The following is a 17,500-nucleotide window of genomic DNA, read 5'->3' as shown; positions in this document are numbered from 1 at the left end:
GTGGCATCTACCCCCGTAGGCCATTTGTTCCAGTCCCACTTGTCACGTGATATTGAGTTACTGGAAAAAGGCTGCTACATTTTTTGTGTTGAAGATAGCTTTTAAAGCGCCTTGAGAACATTTAATGGACAATGCTCAATATACACGACTGTTGTTTGTTTTTTGTTGTTTTTTTTTTTCAATTAATTCCTTACTCTTCTTATGATGTCATTTATCTATGTCCGCTGCAGATAATTTTTCAATGTGATAAAAAAATAAATATTGATGTTATGTGTTTAGGTAAAATACTCACAACTTCCGCTAGCCAATTTAAACGTACCAACACACAAAGGTGTGTGTAACTTTTAACGTTTATAGTCTGATTGATACAGTTTAGTGAGAACTAATCACTAACAGACTGTCTAGAAATAATAACAGAGCTGCGTGACGTCAACTTCGTTCCTTCTATTGAAAGAAAGAAGACAGTTCCATGTTCGAGAGTTTTATCAAGATGAGAGTCATTTAAATCGATCTATATTCGAAGGACGTGTTTTTCGAGAGTAAGTCAGTTAACAGGTGCTCTGTACGGCTATGTGGTCTAGTGGTATGACACTCGCTGTCGGATCAGGAAGGTCCTGGGTTCGAGCCTCGCTCGGCGCATAGTTGAGTCCTTGGAGAAGGCTCTTTTTAATCACAATATCTCACCATACTCAGGTGTAAAATGAGTACCTGGCCGTTAACAGCGTTGTCTCTGTCCAATAAAAAAGATTGTAATATCGCTTAACAGTCGTCATGACCCGTCTTAAATGTTTAATGTTGCTGGTGGCCAGGGACCCCTTGAGCACATTTAGTGGATACTGCGCTATATAACAGCTCAACAGGTTGATACCAATTTGAGGCGGTGATCACTTTTTTTAATTTTAAAAAGTCAGATCAAAGTTTTTTTTTCTGCAGTGGAGCTCGTTTGGTTGTTTATTTATTTATTTATTTATGCAGTGTGACTTCATCTAAGTCAATGTAAGATCGATAACGGTGTTACATGTTGTTCTAACACACACGTGCACAGCATTGAGTCATGCATGGCGCACACAGGAAAGGAAAGGTAGATAAAAGAAATGATATAAAATAAGTAGCTAGGAGAGAAGTTCACTAGGCCGCACCTTCGTTTTGAGTGGAAGTAAAGAAAAGTCGAGTTCGTTTGAGTAGCCAAGACTCAAGACGAGGCGCACTTGCTCTGTCTATCTACTTTCTATTTGCCTCGTCTGTTCTCTGTCTCGCTTTTTTTCCACGATTCTCGTGTGCACCCCCCTCCCACACCGGAACACTTGAAATCCTCTTGATGAATAACAAGGGATTGTTGTCATTTGTGTGTGCTGTCTTTTGGCTTTCTTATCTTGCTTAACTAATAGCATAATTTAAGTGTATGATTTCATTATTACTGATATTGTTATAAATGATTTGAGTGTGTCATTTGTCGTGTGGTGTGTTTTTTTGTAGGCTGTGAGACTAATAATTGTTATAGTGCGATGATATTATTCTGTGCTCGTTTTCCTTGGATTGGTACACAGTGAAAAGTGATATGGATATTAATATTATTATAAAGTAACAGAAATATTAGTTTATTTAGAGTTTCTCGTGAAAGATGGAGAAGAATGTCTTATACAGGCGCCACATTAACGGCTATTAATATATATACTTAGTTGCTCACATTGAATTAGTTATATATATATATATATATATATATATATATATCGCGAAGTCCCAGGTTTGAGTGTTTTTTTGCCAAGATGAGGGTCATTTAAATCGATCGATATTTGAAGGACGAGTTTTCTGGCCAAATTTTTTAATATGTTATTTTTTCCAGAGTTCGGCAGCTATCAACTGTACCTGAGAGTCCCGGAATTCCAATTCTAACAGATAATTACCCTAGAAGTAGATGCAAAATATTTTATTAATCCTACCAGTCCAGTTTCTTTCTATAAATATTTTAATATTAACAACTACATGTGAGAAACTCAATCCATTTCCTGATAAGTTATTGAAGTGGCGCCTGTATACGGAATTTCTACCAAAGTGTGATAATATTAATATTATTATAAACTGACATACATAATAGTTGGCTCTTTTGTGTTGTTGTTTTTTTTTTTGTTTGTTTTTTTTTTTTTTTGGTTTTTTTTTTGGGGGGGGGGTTGTTTTGTTTTGTTTTGTTTTGTTTTTTTTTTTTTTTTTTTTTTTTTTTTTTTTTTTTTTTTTTTTTTTTTTTTTTTTTTTTTTTTTTTTTTTTGCTTTGTTGTTGGTTTTTATTTCTCCTATAATATGGACTAGAATTAGGCAGTTTTGTTCACCATTTTATCGTACATCAAGCCCGTAAGAAAATTCGTGTTTATTTATTTGTATGTGCTCAAAATTTCGTGTCCCTACGTTAAATAGTCACTATTTTATTACTAAGGCAGACAGGGGACGATAGGTATAATCTACATTATGACCTTTTCATGTGCTTGAGGTCATTGGTAACATTGCAAACTGAATGTGCTCAAAGTGAACCACATGGTGAAAAGTGTTCACAGCTTTTTTGAAATATCTAACATCATGATTGGTCATTTTAATCAGCTTGACACATTTTTATGTCTACAACTTTGATAAACAGAGCAGCGTGTTTACGCTTGCTAAGAAATATTCAATCGTTGGACAGCAAGCAATAAATCATGTGATTAATTTGATGACTTGGTTGGACAAAAACCTGGTAGTCCCATGGTCCACACGTCCCCTCCCCTTACTTACCTCCTACCCCCTCCCCCTCCCTCCCCCCATTACCCCCTAATACAGTGGCTCACCCCATAAGGGTTCATAGCTTATTTACCCCCCTCCCTCCCCCCCCCCCCCTTCCGTAACTCCGATGATTTGATGTTTTTTTTTTTTCCTTTTGGGAATTGGGGAAGAGGGGGGGGGGGGGGGGTTTCGAAGTGGCCGAGTGGTTAAGGCATTACACTGTGACCCGGAAGGTCCCGGGTTTGATCCCCGCTTAACGCACTTTCGTTTGTTTTTTTCTCTTGGGCGGGCAAGATTATTAACCCCCTATTTGCTCACTTAGACAATAAGGGTGATTCCTGTTGACATCAGACATCTTGTTTGATGGAATATCTATATTCTTTTGTGGAATGCCTAGGCGACGATTATAACCGACAGAGACAACGCTATTAACGGTCAGGTACTCATTTTACACCTCAGTACGGTGAGATAATCTGAGTAAAGAGCCTTTTCTAAGGATTCAACTATGCGCGGAGCAAGGCTCGAACCCATGACCTTCCTATCCGAAATCGAGTGTCATACCACGTGACCACATAGCCGTATCTGGAGTAAATGTTTTCTGCCCAAATTATAGATAACTTGATTGGTCAAAGTCGTTGTGTACGAATATTTGCATGTTTGACATCCGAATCCACTTATGGGCCTAGTTTAACATTGTTGTAATGGACAATATTTTGCGTCATTTTTTTTTTTTTAGATTTCCATTCCAACAATGAACTCATAAGGAATTGGGTTATCAGACCTGCAAATAAGTACACGTCGGCCGAAGTACGACTGTAAAATACAGCCTTATTCTAACAAGCAAATCAGAGAAAATAGTAATTGATTTGTCGTAGGTGGTTTTGAAAATATTTGTCCTGGTTTTGTTGGTTTAAACTCCGGTCCAAACCTATTTGTCCAACGAAGACAAGACAGGAGGATTGTTGACTTTGACTGGATACCCCATGTATCACGCGAACTTTGTGAAATGCCCCCTCTCCTTTGTCCTGGATATCATCAAAATTTGTTCCGTAGCAATAATGTATCAATGGAGACAGATGTCTGCTGTTTGGGGAGTTGTATGAATTTTACGATAATGAAAAGTATGTTCTTACACCTTGTGAAAAGAGTGTGTGAGACGACGATCGTGTTCATGAGAAGTCTGCCGTTGTAAATGTGCCTTTAAAAAAAGTAGTCCTTCAGAGCCATTCGGCCCATGGAGCGAGCCGGAGTTTGTCCCGGTTTCTAATAGCGTGAAACGGACAATAGCAATTGTTTGCTACCATTTGGATATCGCAAAGTAGTTTCCGTCACATCTAACAGACCCAATCATTGTTGGGTGGATAGGGGGAGGGGGGGGGGGAGTCAGAAAAGAATCTCGACTGCACCCCAGTTGGGCTTTGCACTTTACGAAACAAAACTGAGGTTTTCAATTTGACTTTTATATAGCGCAGTATCCAAAACGGTGAGTCCTAATACCCAATCAGTACTCTTGAGAAAAAGAGGGGGAAAATACAATACAATATTAATATTTTGGCCAGAAAAACTCGTCCTTCAAATATCGATGGATTAAAATTAGCCTGATCTTGTTAGAAACGCTTGAATCTGAGTCTTCAAGGAAGTCCAGGTCTAAGAGTTTTTCACAAGACAAGATAGTACAAGATCGATATTTGAAGGACGAGTTCTATGGCCAAAATTTCTAAAACTTTTTTTGTCAGAGTACGGCGGAATATTCCAGGTGGAGAGAGTTCACATTGGATTATGTAATTATAGAATGCATGTTCTATTTATCATGGAAACACTCATCATGATAGAATCCTGAAATCTCTCTGATCCGATAATTAAAATAAATATGTGACTGCCTGAAGTTGAAATTGAGTAAAGAATTCGAAATGATAATAAGGAATGGCGTCATAAATTCATTTAATAGGCGCATAATCTAAAATAAAAACAAAACATTCCAGATTTAAGCTTCAAGTGTTAGAATTTCGTGTGTTTATTATTGACACTAGATCTATATAGCATCGCATTTATTATTGTGACATTTTAATACGTGTCGAAAGTGGCACATTTGGTTCGTAATTTAAATTTATTGTGTCAATAACACACACATACACAACACATACACACACACAAACACTCTCTCTCTCTCTCTCTCTCTCTCTCTCTCTCTCTCTCTGTGTGTGTGTGTGTGTGTGTGTGTGTGTGTGTGACACACACAAAAGATTATCCAGAACGGAGATCATAACATATTTCATATTGAATAATTAGGTAGCAGGCACAGGTGTGAGGCAAAGATCTGAAAAAGTGTGTATGAAACAGTGCCAGACAAAACATGGAGAAAGAAATAATAATTTTAAAAATCACCAAAGTATATTTGCTGTTTGTAATATGAGTGGTGGGCGCATTTGGAAGTTGTCCCAAGATAATATGTCGTATTTTCAAAAAAACGAAATATTGTTCTTTATATAGCATTCCATATACTGCCCTACTCTGGAAAAACCCATATTATTTAAAATTTGGCCAGAAACCTCGTCCTTCAAATATCGATCGATTTAAATAACTCTGATCTTGGCACACAAAAAAACAAACTCTCAAACCCGGGACTTCGCCGTCCTTCATGTTACCTGTTGCTGTTAGTCAGGGACCCATTGTAAAGCGCTTTGAGCATGTTTAGTGGATTTTGTTCTATATAAAAGCTCAATTTTTTAAATGCACATTTTGAAATTTTAAAGTTTTGGCCCACCGTGTGTTTTATTACCGAAATCCTGACATTCGACATTTCAACGTCACGTTGGTGAACACTTTCTGGACTAACAGCTTCAAACAGACCAACACCAGAGACGGACATAGCCACCACCACTACCACCATTACCACTTTCAACAACCGCCAAATAATATACTTCGTCTGTGTGGTCTTGCAAGGGGTCCCGATAGCTCAGTTGTTAGAGCACTCGCTTCACACGCAAATTGACAAGAGAACGATCCCGGGTGCAGTCGAGATATTTTTTTCTGACCCTCTGTCCACCCAGCAGTGATTGGGTAGTTAGATCTTGCGGAAAGTACTTACTAGCATCTTTCCAAAGGATTGCAAGCAATTGTTATAGGCCGTTTCATGCGATTGAAACCGGGATGAACTCCGGCTCCTTGAGCCTAATGGTTCTGAAGGACTACTTGGGAAGGGGGGGAGGGGGGGGGGGGGGGGGTGACGCTTGATTTGGGACATACTGCAAATTAGTGCCGCGCTGAGGACCGGTCCTTGGACCGGTCCCACGGTCTTTTATCTGTGAACCGGGGATCGGTCCCATAGTGAAGACCGGCGGCGGTCCTCACTTCTTATCACCTTTCAACGGTCTCGCGCCATACTACCTCCCAGCGATTCGTTGCCTCGGTTGCCTATCTTCCACCAATCACCACCCATCCCACTTAATTAATCACACCCACCCCCCTTTGCCATACACTAAACGACACAGACGACCATAGAGGCAGACGACCACCTCCCTCCACTCCGCAAACCGCCCTTTCGTGTGTGAGATGGGGGGAACAGGAGGCACACGCCTTGGAAGATTCCATTATACGGGGTAAATTTCAAAATTTACTCCACCATAATGATCGCAATGACAATGATCTATGATGAAGGCATGACCCCTCTTCTCTAATGGGTTATTGTTTGAAATGCATGTGACTACTAAAGATGTTTGTGTTGTTTGTGTGTGTGTGTGTGTGTGTGTGTGTGTGTGGTGTCGAACCTAGCAAGTAGCAAGTCCGATTTTTTGTTTTCTTTTGTCCATCTCTTGTCACCACTCCTTTCTATCGCATTGTTGTCATTTAAAATAATACAATAATATTAAAATTTCGTTTGGTGTTTTAACTAATCAAATAATATGAGTTTCATTAGTTTCTTCCTTCCAAAAAACCCGGTTATAACGTCTGTATTTTTAAAAAGTCCAATAGAATATTTGGGGACCCCGATAGCTCAGTTGATAGAGCACTCTCTTTGTACGCAAAGGGCCAGAGATCGATCCCGGGTGCAGTCGAGTTTTTTTCTGAGTCCCTGTCTACTCAGCAGTGAATGGGTAGCTGGGTTTGTTAGATCTGGCGAAAAGTCACCATGGACACCACTTATTACTTATTAACTTATTACCGCATCCACCCCTCTTATTATAACTTCACGTCTCTCTCTTACTCTTCAATGCTCGCTGCCCTCTAATGTGTGTGTGTGTGTGTGTGGGGGGGGGGGGGGGGGGGGGGGGGGTAGGAGTTGCGTGTGTGTATCAACGTCACGAACAACTCGATCAACGCCTTGGGCGATGCCATTATCTCCGTTAATGGGGATAAATTTCAAATTTTATTAAATTATCGAAGTAACAATGAAGTACGGTGAGCAAATAAAGAAGGCATCACCCCTCTTCTCTAATTAGGTTACAATTTGAAATGAGTGTGACTACTCCGTGTGTTTTACTCCTGTAGACCACGGTTTTCATCGTGTAGCGGTCTTTAACGGTTCAAGAATGAACGATCCCACGGTCTCAAAGGTCAAAACGGTTCGAACTTCCGACAGTCTCTCAGGAATGTTCAATGTCGAAAAGGACCGGTCCTAGGACCGGTCCTTGCGGTTTTCATTTCCCAGGGACCGTAGGACCGTGGTCCTTAAGCTTGCCAAGGACCGCCCCGCACTACTGCAAATCCTTGGTTTGAGTCCAGGCGACGCCAAGTTGACTCATTAGAAAAGACTCTTTCTTCGAAGTTTCGTCCTACATACGTGTTGCTGTTGGCTTGAGTCCCCTTATGAAACGCTTTGAGAACGTTAAGTTGATATTGCGTTACACAACTGCCCGTTTTATTTTTATTTTTTGTTTTTTTTTTTTGTTTTTGGTTTTATTTTTTCTTTTGATTCCTTGTTTATTTGATGTTGTTTTTTTATTTGTTGGTGATTTAAATTGTTTTGTTTTGTTTTGTGAGGTTTTTAAAATTGTTTTTTTTTTGTTTTAGTTTTTGTTGTTTTTCTTTTTATTTATTTTTTTTGTTTTGTTTTGTTTTTTAATTTCTTTGTTTGGGTGGGGGTATTTTCTTTTGTAGTTTGTGATTTTTTTGTTGTTGTTATTGTTTCTTTCTTCTTTCTTTTTTTAAAGGGGTGGGGGCTAGAGGGGGTGGGGGGGGGTGGAGTTAGAACACAAAACTGCAAAACGCCAAAAATGTTTATTAGATTTACCATAACACCACTACCACTACTACTACCACCACCACCACCACCACCACCATTATCGTCACCATCTCAACTACAACTAGCAACGATTCATCAAAATTTAAAATTCCCATTACAACTCCTTCATCATCCTCCTCCATCCTCCTCGCTCCTCATCCACATTTCCCTCCACCTCCCCCCCCCCTCACACACACACACTCACACACACACACACGACACACACACACACACACACACACACCACCACCACACCACCATACTCTCACCTTCCTCACATCCTCGACATTTTCCACATACATTTCACAGGGCTTACAAAACTCGTTAGCCCAGAAGTCATAGATACTACAAAGACTTGTTGTACCAGTCAATTTCCCCGTGTCAAACTTTTAGCGAGACGTTTTCCCCGAATGCCAAAACTCCTACAGGTTCATAGGTAATTTGTCATCCCTAATACCTACCGTTTCCATTGCTGGGGCATCTCTTAATCTTAATTCGTTTCGTATCGTACCTGCGAGATGTCCGTCCTCTCGGCGAAATTCTTTCAAATCGCAATTAATTCTCCCCATCATTTACGTTACTATCCTGTTTTCTAACTACAATTAACTGCCGTACTCCGGAAAAACTCATATTTTAAAATTTGGCCAGAAAACTAGTCCTTCAAATATCGATCGATTTAAATGACCCTCGTCTTGGAAAAAAAGCAAACTCTCAACCTGGACCGCGAAGTCCCAGGTTGAGAGTTTTTCTTTCCAAGACGAGGGTCATTAAATCGATCAATATTTTAAGGGCTAGTTTTCTGGCCAAATTTAAATATGGGTTTTTTTCTAGAGTACGGCAGAATACATCTACTCAAAATATATAACAATTATACACATACTTGATTGATATGATAAGTCAAAAATTAAAACTGAAAGAGTTATTGGACTTTCTTAGTGTGGCTTGACTGTCTTATAAGCCAAGAAAGCCATTCCTTGGTCACGCGTAATAACTAAATCACACCCTGCGACTCAAAATGTTTTCATGTTAGAGCGATTAAATGCTTGTCGTGACGTCACTTCCCTCGTAATTACGGTGGTTCTAAACTATCGGAACAATGAAATACTTCTCCGACGAGTATAACAGTGTATCCAGAGGAGAAAAACATTATAAATCTGATCATATTTTGATTTTTATACATTCTGATCACGTGACATGTGAAAAAGTTCTAGCCAGCATGAAGGATAAAAAGTACCGATTTTCTTTGTTTAGAAACAAGCTGCTGGTTGATAGGTGGACGTGACATCAGACTATTGAATCCTATTGAATTATTTTGTTTTGGTACAAAACAAGTAAACAAATACACACACACACACAAAAAAAAAAAAATGGTTTAAGTTGTTATACTTTATATCTAATAATAGATCGTTTCTAAAACTAACAAGAACAAAAATTTCATAATTTTTAGAGAAACGGGGTGTATTTTGCGGCTATCTGATCTAGTGGTATGACACTCGCTTTCGGATCGGAAGGTCCTGAGTTCGGGCCTCGCTCGGCGCATAGTTGAGTCCTTGGAAAAGGCTCTTTACTCACATTCTCCCACCGTACTCAGGTGTAAAATGAGTACCTGACCGTTACGAGCGTTGTAACTGTCGGAAAAAAAATTGAATTATCGCCTAACTGCTAACGGGCGTCGTGTCATGTCTCGCTCTACATGTTAAATGTTGCTGTTGGTTAGGGACCCCTTGTAAAGCGCTTTGAGCATATTAAGTGGAAAATGCGCTATATAAAAGCTCAAGTTTTTTTGATTTGTTCTTTTTTAAAAATTAAACTTTAACGTCAATATTCAATTTTGACCTCCATTTCTATACCGACCTAACACCGCTTGTTGACGATAATCACAAATACAGTACTGACTATTGTTTAATTCTTCGCTTAGAGTGAGGTCTTTAGATATCAATTTGATGACTTAGTAACGTAGTATTCAACAAATATCGGGGGAGAAAAAGTTGTCTGTATCCGAACCTCTTCTCTTCACTCTAGTCAAAGTGACACTTGGATGCTAGAAGATGTGGACTGTAAAAAGTAATAAACAAAAATGAATATAACAGCTTAAGGGGCGGTTTGGGTCTTTTCTAAAAAAAATTTAATTACCTATATTGGGCGGTTTTAATCATTCTGTATCATCAATATAGTTAAAAACAACATTTATGGTGAAAAATTTTAATTATCTGTGTTGATACCATTTTGCGACCTAATTTGGGGGTCTGACATAAAAAATATAACAATCTTGTGGCAAACGTTCACAAAAACTAATGAAGGAATAACCTCCATATTCTTCCCTCTTGTCACATTGTACCATAGTGTGTCACCATAGAGAGATTTTACGGCTTAGCTTATGGAATTTTTATTAGATCATTACAAATTGAGAATCAAATGTTATGACAAAATGATGTAAAAAATTCAGATTTAGGATTATAATTTAAAAATCACAAATCTTATCAAAAAATCTCTCTATGGTGACATAATACATTATCTCTGTGATAACTGTGGAAATTTTCAGACAATTTCATTGAATAGATTCTGAGAAACGTTTGACACAGTTTCCCATACCTTAGAAAAATGACATATTGAGAAAATAGCAAATGGCTTCCGTTTTTCACACATTTCTTACTACCTGCACCATTTTCGACTGTGTATTTCGTGCCTTTATAGTCAACTTTAAGAATTTAGACTTCAATTTTATTATTTCTAAGATAATAAAATATCATTTCCCACCAAAATCTCAAAATCAAATTTTTGAAGGATTTTCCTAATAATTAGACCCAAACCGCCCCTTAAAAAAAAAAAAGGAACAAAATACCAAACACGGGCCGTTTCAGGATCAAACCCCTTCTTCAGCCAACAGCAACAAAAAAAAAAAAACAATAAAGACAGAAATACATTACTAAATTCCAAATAGACCACCGAGAAATTTTGTAGATCCTCTCTGTTGTAGAATAATTTTGTAAATCTTCTACACCAGAGAGGACCTACAAAATTTCTCTGTCGTCTATCTGGACTTTAGTAATCTATTTATTTCTTTATTGTTTTGGGGTTTTTTTTGTTGGCTGAAGAAGGGTTTTGATCCTGAAACGTTCCATGTTGGGTATTTTGTTCTTTTTTTTTAAAGCTCTCCACTCTAATCGGCTTAATAATAAATTAATAGCACTTATTATAACGCTTTACCCCGTCTAAACAGGCACCAAGCGATTTTCACATTGACATCAATTGAAATATACAAAATAGATAGAATGCGCTAGGCCAAGGAGTTCACAACATTGCCATCCGGAAGTATAACGGACCAACACACAAACTCTGTGTAACCATGAACTTTTATAGTCTGGTTAATACAGTTTAGTGAGAACAACTCACAAACTCGGATGGCAAAAACAATAACAAAGGCCTGAGTGACGTCATCTTCGAACTATCTATACACAACCAGAACATTAATTAATTAAGTTGAGTTTTTTTTTTTTTTAAGTTGAAGGGATGAGCCTATGACAACGGGGTAAAGCGCTATACAAATGCCTTATGTTATTTATTATGGGGATGACCTAAGGAATGCTGGTAAGGGCTTACCTTGATTTTTTAAAAAAAACATATTTTATTTAAATTTAATTTAACCTGCCTAGCGAAAGTTGTCCTGGCGAGTTTTAGTTAATGATTTGATTTCATAACACACGCATGTGTGTCTAACTGAATTTCCGAGTCGCAGATTATTTATTTGTTGGTCGTGTTTTTGCGTCGAACGAATTAGAAGGGAATTCTTTCCCATCCCATTCATGGCATCCTCCATTAAATGTTGGACTTTGACATTGTGATGGGTTACCTAAACTTAAATTTGAGCTTTTATATAGAGCAATATCCACTAAATGTGCACAAAGAGCTTTACAAAAGGTCCCTGACCAACAGCAACACGTAACATTTAGAACGGGACTTGACGCCTGTTAGGCGATATTCCAATTTTTTTCTGACAAAGACAACGCTGTTAACGGCCAGGTTTTACTCGTTTTACACCTGAGTACGATGAAAGAATGTGAGTAAAGAGCCTTTTCCAAGGATTCAACTATGCGCCGAGCGAGGCTCGAACCCAGGATCTTCCGATCCGAAAGCGAGTGTCATACCGCAAGACCACGTAGCCTGCGGGCTGTGGTCACGCATTTACCACGTAGTTAGAATTTTAGAATTGACGTCATTTTTTGGTCAGTGTCAGGCTATGAGTTTACGATGGCCACGGTCCAACTCAGTGAACATTTTTATGAGGACACTCACTCACTCACTCACTTACTCAATCCCATGACCGGATGGTCGTCGGGGGGACTTGCGTGAAGCAGAAGTTACAGTCTTCCTCCATGCCTGCCTGTTGCTAGCCCTATGTAGATGCTCCGGAACCGACATCTCTGTCTATTCTTTTATATTGTCATGTCGGTTCCGGACAACACCCTTGTAAATACAATTTGTTTCGGCTAAGATTGGTTCGACGAGTGAATAATACTCGAAAATAAAAGCACACCATTCATAAAAACTACAAGCGACAAAACTGAGAAACTAGAGTCCTGTACGGATAGGTCTTTGTAAATTATACAATATTATAATCATCAATCAAGGAACTCAATCTGGTAACAAATCCATTCACTATAGGAATAACATTATAAAATAAAGAAAATTCCATTAATTCATCCCATAGGGGAAATTTGTCTCTGGGGTTTATTCCAAGGGAATTCTGAAATAACACAGGCCTTAGCCGCAGTGCAGCGCCGCAAATTGAGCTTGGGAGAGGTGACTTTCTCAAGGCCACAGAGCACTGCGGCGGGTGATCGAACTTGATACCTGTCTGGCACGAAGCAAAGATCTTAACGCCGAGCTACGCTGCTCCCCCCCCCCCCCTCCCCACCACTCCGTCTCTTTTCATACATTGGAAATTAAAATTTACCTCATCTTTGTTTTTGTTTGTTTTTTTAACACTTTTTATTGCCGATTAACAGAAGATTGGAAAGATTTTAAATATAAGAAATGATATGAACAATACTCAGAGACAGTAGAATATGAACAGTTAAGAAAGTTCATAGATTGATTTGTGTATAGACAGTAATACGAGGAAGATAGGAAAATGAATTGGAATTTCATCAAACCATCTGTGGCGTGGCTGATTCTAGTGGTGAATTTAACCTTTGTAGGTATGTATGACGAATCACTCCCTAAAATTAAAATGAACATGGTTTTTCTTTGTTGTTTATTTTCCTCCAGCTCCTCCATCTCCACCATCACCATCACCACTTATTCCTCCTCCTCCGATTCCTTCTCCTCCTCCTCCTCTTCTTCCTCCTCTTATTCTTCTCCTCTTCTCCTCTCTCCTTCTTCTTCTCTTCTTCTTCTTCTTCTTCTTCTTCTTCTTCTTCTTCTTCTTCTTTCTTCTTCTTCTTCTTCTTCTTCTTCTCTCTCTTCTTCTTCTTCTTCTTCTTCTTCTTCTTCTTCTTCTTCTTCTTCTTCTTCTTCTTCTTCTTCTTCTTCTTCTTCTTCTTCTTCTTCTTCTTCTTCTTCTTCTTCTTCTTCTTCTTCTTCTTCTTCTTCTTCTTCTTCTTCTTCTTCTTCTTCTTCTTCTTCTTCTTCTTCTTCTCCTTCTTCTTCTCCTTCTCCTTCTCTTCTCCTTCTCTTCTTCTTCTTCTCTTCTTCCTTCTCTTCTCTTCTCTTCTTCTTCTTCTTCTTCTTCTTTTCGTTCTCTTCTTTTCCTTTCTCTTTCTTTTCTTCTTTTTTCGTTCTTCTACTCTCTCTCTCCTTTTTTATTGGTTTTAGACCGCCATTTGGCTGATTCTCTCACTAAATTCCCCAATCAGTATCGTGATCTAAGCTCCATCAGCCCTCAACTCTTTTTTATTGGTTTTAGACCGCCAGTTGGCTGATTCTCTCACTAAATTCCCCAATTAGACTGCAAGAAATGAAGTGAGTAGGAACGTGCCAGAAGACAACAGAGAATAAAAAACTTCGCGGCGGCGATGGGGGCTCGAACCCACGAACTTACTGGAACGACAACCCCGCTTGGCCGGGGAGATTGTGACTCCTTCTGGCACTTAATACTCACTTTATTTCTTGTTATTATCAACATAAGTGCCTGCTCCACTCACTTTTCCCAATTAGACTCCAAACGTTAAAGGTTTTACGTAGTTTTGCCTGCCTTTACGTTTCATCTGGCGGGGGAAAACTTGTGAGTATTTTACTGAAACGCATACCATTAATATGAATTTTAAAAATCTTCATAACCCTCTTTACATCTAATCCTCAGCCACCCAGCAAGACTCGGCGGCTACTTCGGAGACCAACAACCACATTCCGGGCACCGCTTTCGGCAAGGAGGAATGTTGTGCCTGCGGCCACGCCATGTACAACGTGGAGTTCCAGGGAACGTGGTCCAGACATACACACCCAAGAGGATTTCCTGATGACAAGAGTAAGTCCTTTTTTTGTTAAGAATACAAAATCATGACAGCCTCCAAAACTATTGATATGGATAGTAAATATGACCCACAACTTCATTGTGATGTTATGTCGGACTTGGCTTCAACAATCATTACGCCACTTCCCTCGTAATGACGCATAGTAACTTAGTAACTGGCTCTAAACTATCGGAACAATGGCGGACGCCCTTATGAAATATTTCTCCGACGAACAGAAACGTGTATCCAGAGGAGAAAAACATTATAAATCTGATCATGTTTTGACTTTTATACATTCTGATCACATGACATATGAAAAGTTCTAGCCAGCATGAATTTTAAAAAGTACCAATTTTCTTTTGTTTAGAACCACGCTAATCGCCGTGGCTGGGCGACGTGACATCAGACTATTGAACCCAATTGACCAATTTGAAGGAAATAAGATGGCTTGTAACGAGAGAGTGAAATGTAAAATCCCATTTTGGGTGGGTGGGGGTGTATGCATTTGCTTTAACCCGACATTTACCGTTATAGGTGGTCATAATGGGTCACATATTATTTGTATTAAGTCATCGGTTATTACAACACGGTGTCACTGAAGTGGCAATGAGTTGCAGCCCTACCCTATCTACCATCTGTGAAGTGGTAATAAACACAGAGCTGTCAAGTAGTTGATGTAAACGTGAGTAATGTATTGTGTCGTGGTGGTAATACATATTCATGGCTGATTTGACACATGTGTCGTTGAGGGTATGTCATACAGAAATGACCCTTGACCTCACTCGGCATGCCGCAGAGTGCACAGAGTATGAATCGGTTACACCTATAGATTGTTCGAAGATGACGTCAATCAGGTCTTTGTTATTGTATTTTGCCATCCGCGTTTATGAGTAATGCTCACTGAACTGTATTAACCCGACTATAAACGTTCATGGATACACACAGTTTTGTGTGTTGGTCCGTTATACTTCCGGATGGCAATGTTATGAGCTTCTCATCCAAGCGCATACTATCTATAGACACTTTTTTTTTTTCTGGTACGCTACTTCACGTAAAAACAAAACAGTGTCCCCCCAAAATTTGTAAACAAAGAGCAATTGGTGGGCAGCGTGGCTCAGTGGTACGGTCTTTGCTTCGTACCAGAAAGGTACCGAGTTCGATCACCCGCCGCTGCTCTGTGTGGCCTTGAACAAGCCACTTCGCACTAGCTCAATATGCGGCGCTGCACTGCGGCTGACGCCTGGGTAATTCCATTCTTCCCTTGGAATAGACCCTAGAAACAAAAGTCCACCATTGGATGAATTAATGGGTTTTAAAAAATAATTTGTGTTCGGCTGTCGTTTCTTCATTTTTATTTCCTTGAGTAAGCGACTTAGTAGTCACTATTGTTCACTTTCTGGTACTAAACTGCGGCTTTTGCATGGGTTATACTCATTTTATCTCGAGATATGTTCCCTGAGGATGAATAAAGTGATTTTAAAAAGAATTTAGTCATGAATTTGTTTGGGAATGGGTTTAATTCTAGATGGAAGGAATTAGGGATTGAGGTGCAATAGATAGATCGAAGTTGACGTCACTCAGGTTTTTTGCCATCCACTTCTATGAGTAATTCTGACTGAACTGTATTATCCAGACTGTAAAAGTTCATGGTTACGTAGAGTTTTGTGTGTTGGTCTGTTATACTTCCGGATGGCAATGTTGTGAGCTTCTTAGCCAAGCGCATACTATCTATAAATGAGGGCGCTAAATGAATGGACACATTGATGTTAGGATGGATGGATGCTTGGATGGGTGGGCTGGCGGTTAGATGAATTGTGGATGAATGGATGGATGGATGGACGGATTGATGGATGGTTGGATAGACGGATGGAGAGTGGTGAATGGATGGATGGATGGACGGATGGGGAGGGAATGGATGGACGGTTGGATGGATGGATGGATAGACGGATGGTGAGTGGTGAATGGATGGACCGACGGATGGGGAGGAAATGGATGGATGGATAGACGGATGGGGAGTGGTGAATGGATGGATGGATGGGGAGGGGTAAATGGATGGATGGATGGATGGATGGATACATGAATCGGATAGATCTTACAGAGGCCCTCGAGATGCTTGTAAACATATTCATAGACGCGTGTAGAATCCGATCATCATCTTACGAGACGGTGTTAGCGTCTATGTCAGTATGAATAAATATAAGGTTCACAATAAGTGATGTCAACATTGGCTTAGGTAATGGTTATGATAATATCATATCAGTGATGCCAACCTTACGTAAAAAATGCGTATTCTTACTCATTTTTGCTCATTGTACACATTTTGCTGAGGATTGTACGTATTATTAATTTTCTATTATTTCAGCATTTTTAACAATCATACACTCTTTTAGTCTACTTAAACACTTTAATCTGTTTGTTGACCTGCACGTTCGTATAGGGAGTTCCATATAGTATTGTCTGGATGGGTCATATCCGATTTATAAGGGGATTCTGGAAGTGGATACTATTTATATTTTCTATAAATAGTAAGTTTATTCATTTATTTAAATTATAGATTATCATATTGTTTGTATGTCCTTGTTGCCCATCATCAAATTTAGCGCTAATTATCGTTTATTGTACGGATTTTTTCAATATCTTCCTCATTTTGGATCTCCATTGCACACATTTTCATGGGCAAGGGTTGGCAGCTCTGTGGTATTGTTATGATGGTTGGTATGTCTGGAGCATTATTTGGTCAGTGTAAAACTGAAAAAAAAAATGTAACATGGACTGTGCGAAGCGATCGTGAACTTATAGCCTGACATTGGCCAAAACAAATGACGTCATAAGTCAAGTCTTTTGCCACAAAAGAAAACAAATCGTGAGTTGTATTCAATAGTTTAACCAATGGAATCACTTGTTTCCTTGAGCTCTACAACAACTCACTGGACGCTGTACAAACCTAAAAAAAATAGCGTCAAACTATAAGTCCTAGTGGGTTCAAGTGTTTGGCTACTCGATAACGATGGCTACGGACTGTGTCCGGCTTTAGACCCTTCATCAGCCAACAAAAAGAACAAATTAATCTAGATAGACA

The 17,500-nt window shown here is 39.1% G+C and overlaps 1 protein-coding gene across 39 annotated transcripts in view; it reads left to right on the top strand.

Annotated features, from left to right (window-relative positions):
• The window catches only part of LOC144967497 (spondin-1-like), a 278,046-nt gene that overhangs the window by 231,336 nt on the left and 29,210 nt on the right, over nt 1-17,500 (top strand). For 30 of the 39 annotated variants that reach the window (XM_078904847.1, XM_078904848.1, XM_078904851.1 and 27 more), the window contains exon 6: nt 14,271-14,435. In XM_078904847.1, coding sequence (XP_078760973.1) covers nt 14,271-14,435 — 165 coding nt within the window. Of the gene's footprint in view, nt 1-1,175; nt 1,582-12,975; nt 13,168-14,270; nt 14,436-17,500 lie in introns of those variants that run through there. The other 9 variants (XM_078904862.1, XM_078904859.1, XM_078904864.1 and 6 more) reach the window with 4 other exon arrangements.

This window comes from Berghia stephanieae, chromosome 3, assembly GCF_034508935.2.
Source record: "Berghia stephanieae isolate SIO BIC M18660-M18661 chromosome 3, UCSD_Bste_1.3, whole genome shotgun sequence".
Classification (NCBI taxonomy): Eukaryota; Metazoa; Mollusca; class Gastropoda; order Nudibranchia; family Aeolidiidae; genus Berghia; species Berghia stephanieae.
This window is presented reverse-complemented; position numbering and strand designations above follow the sequence as displayed.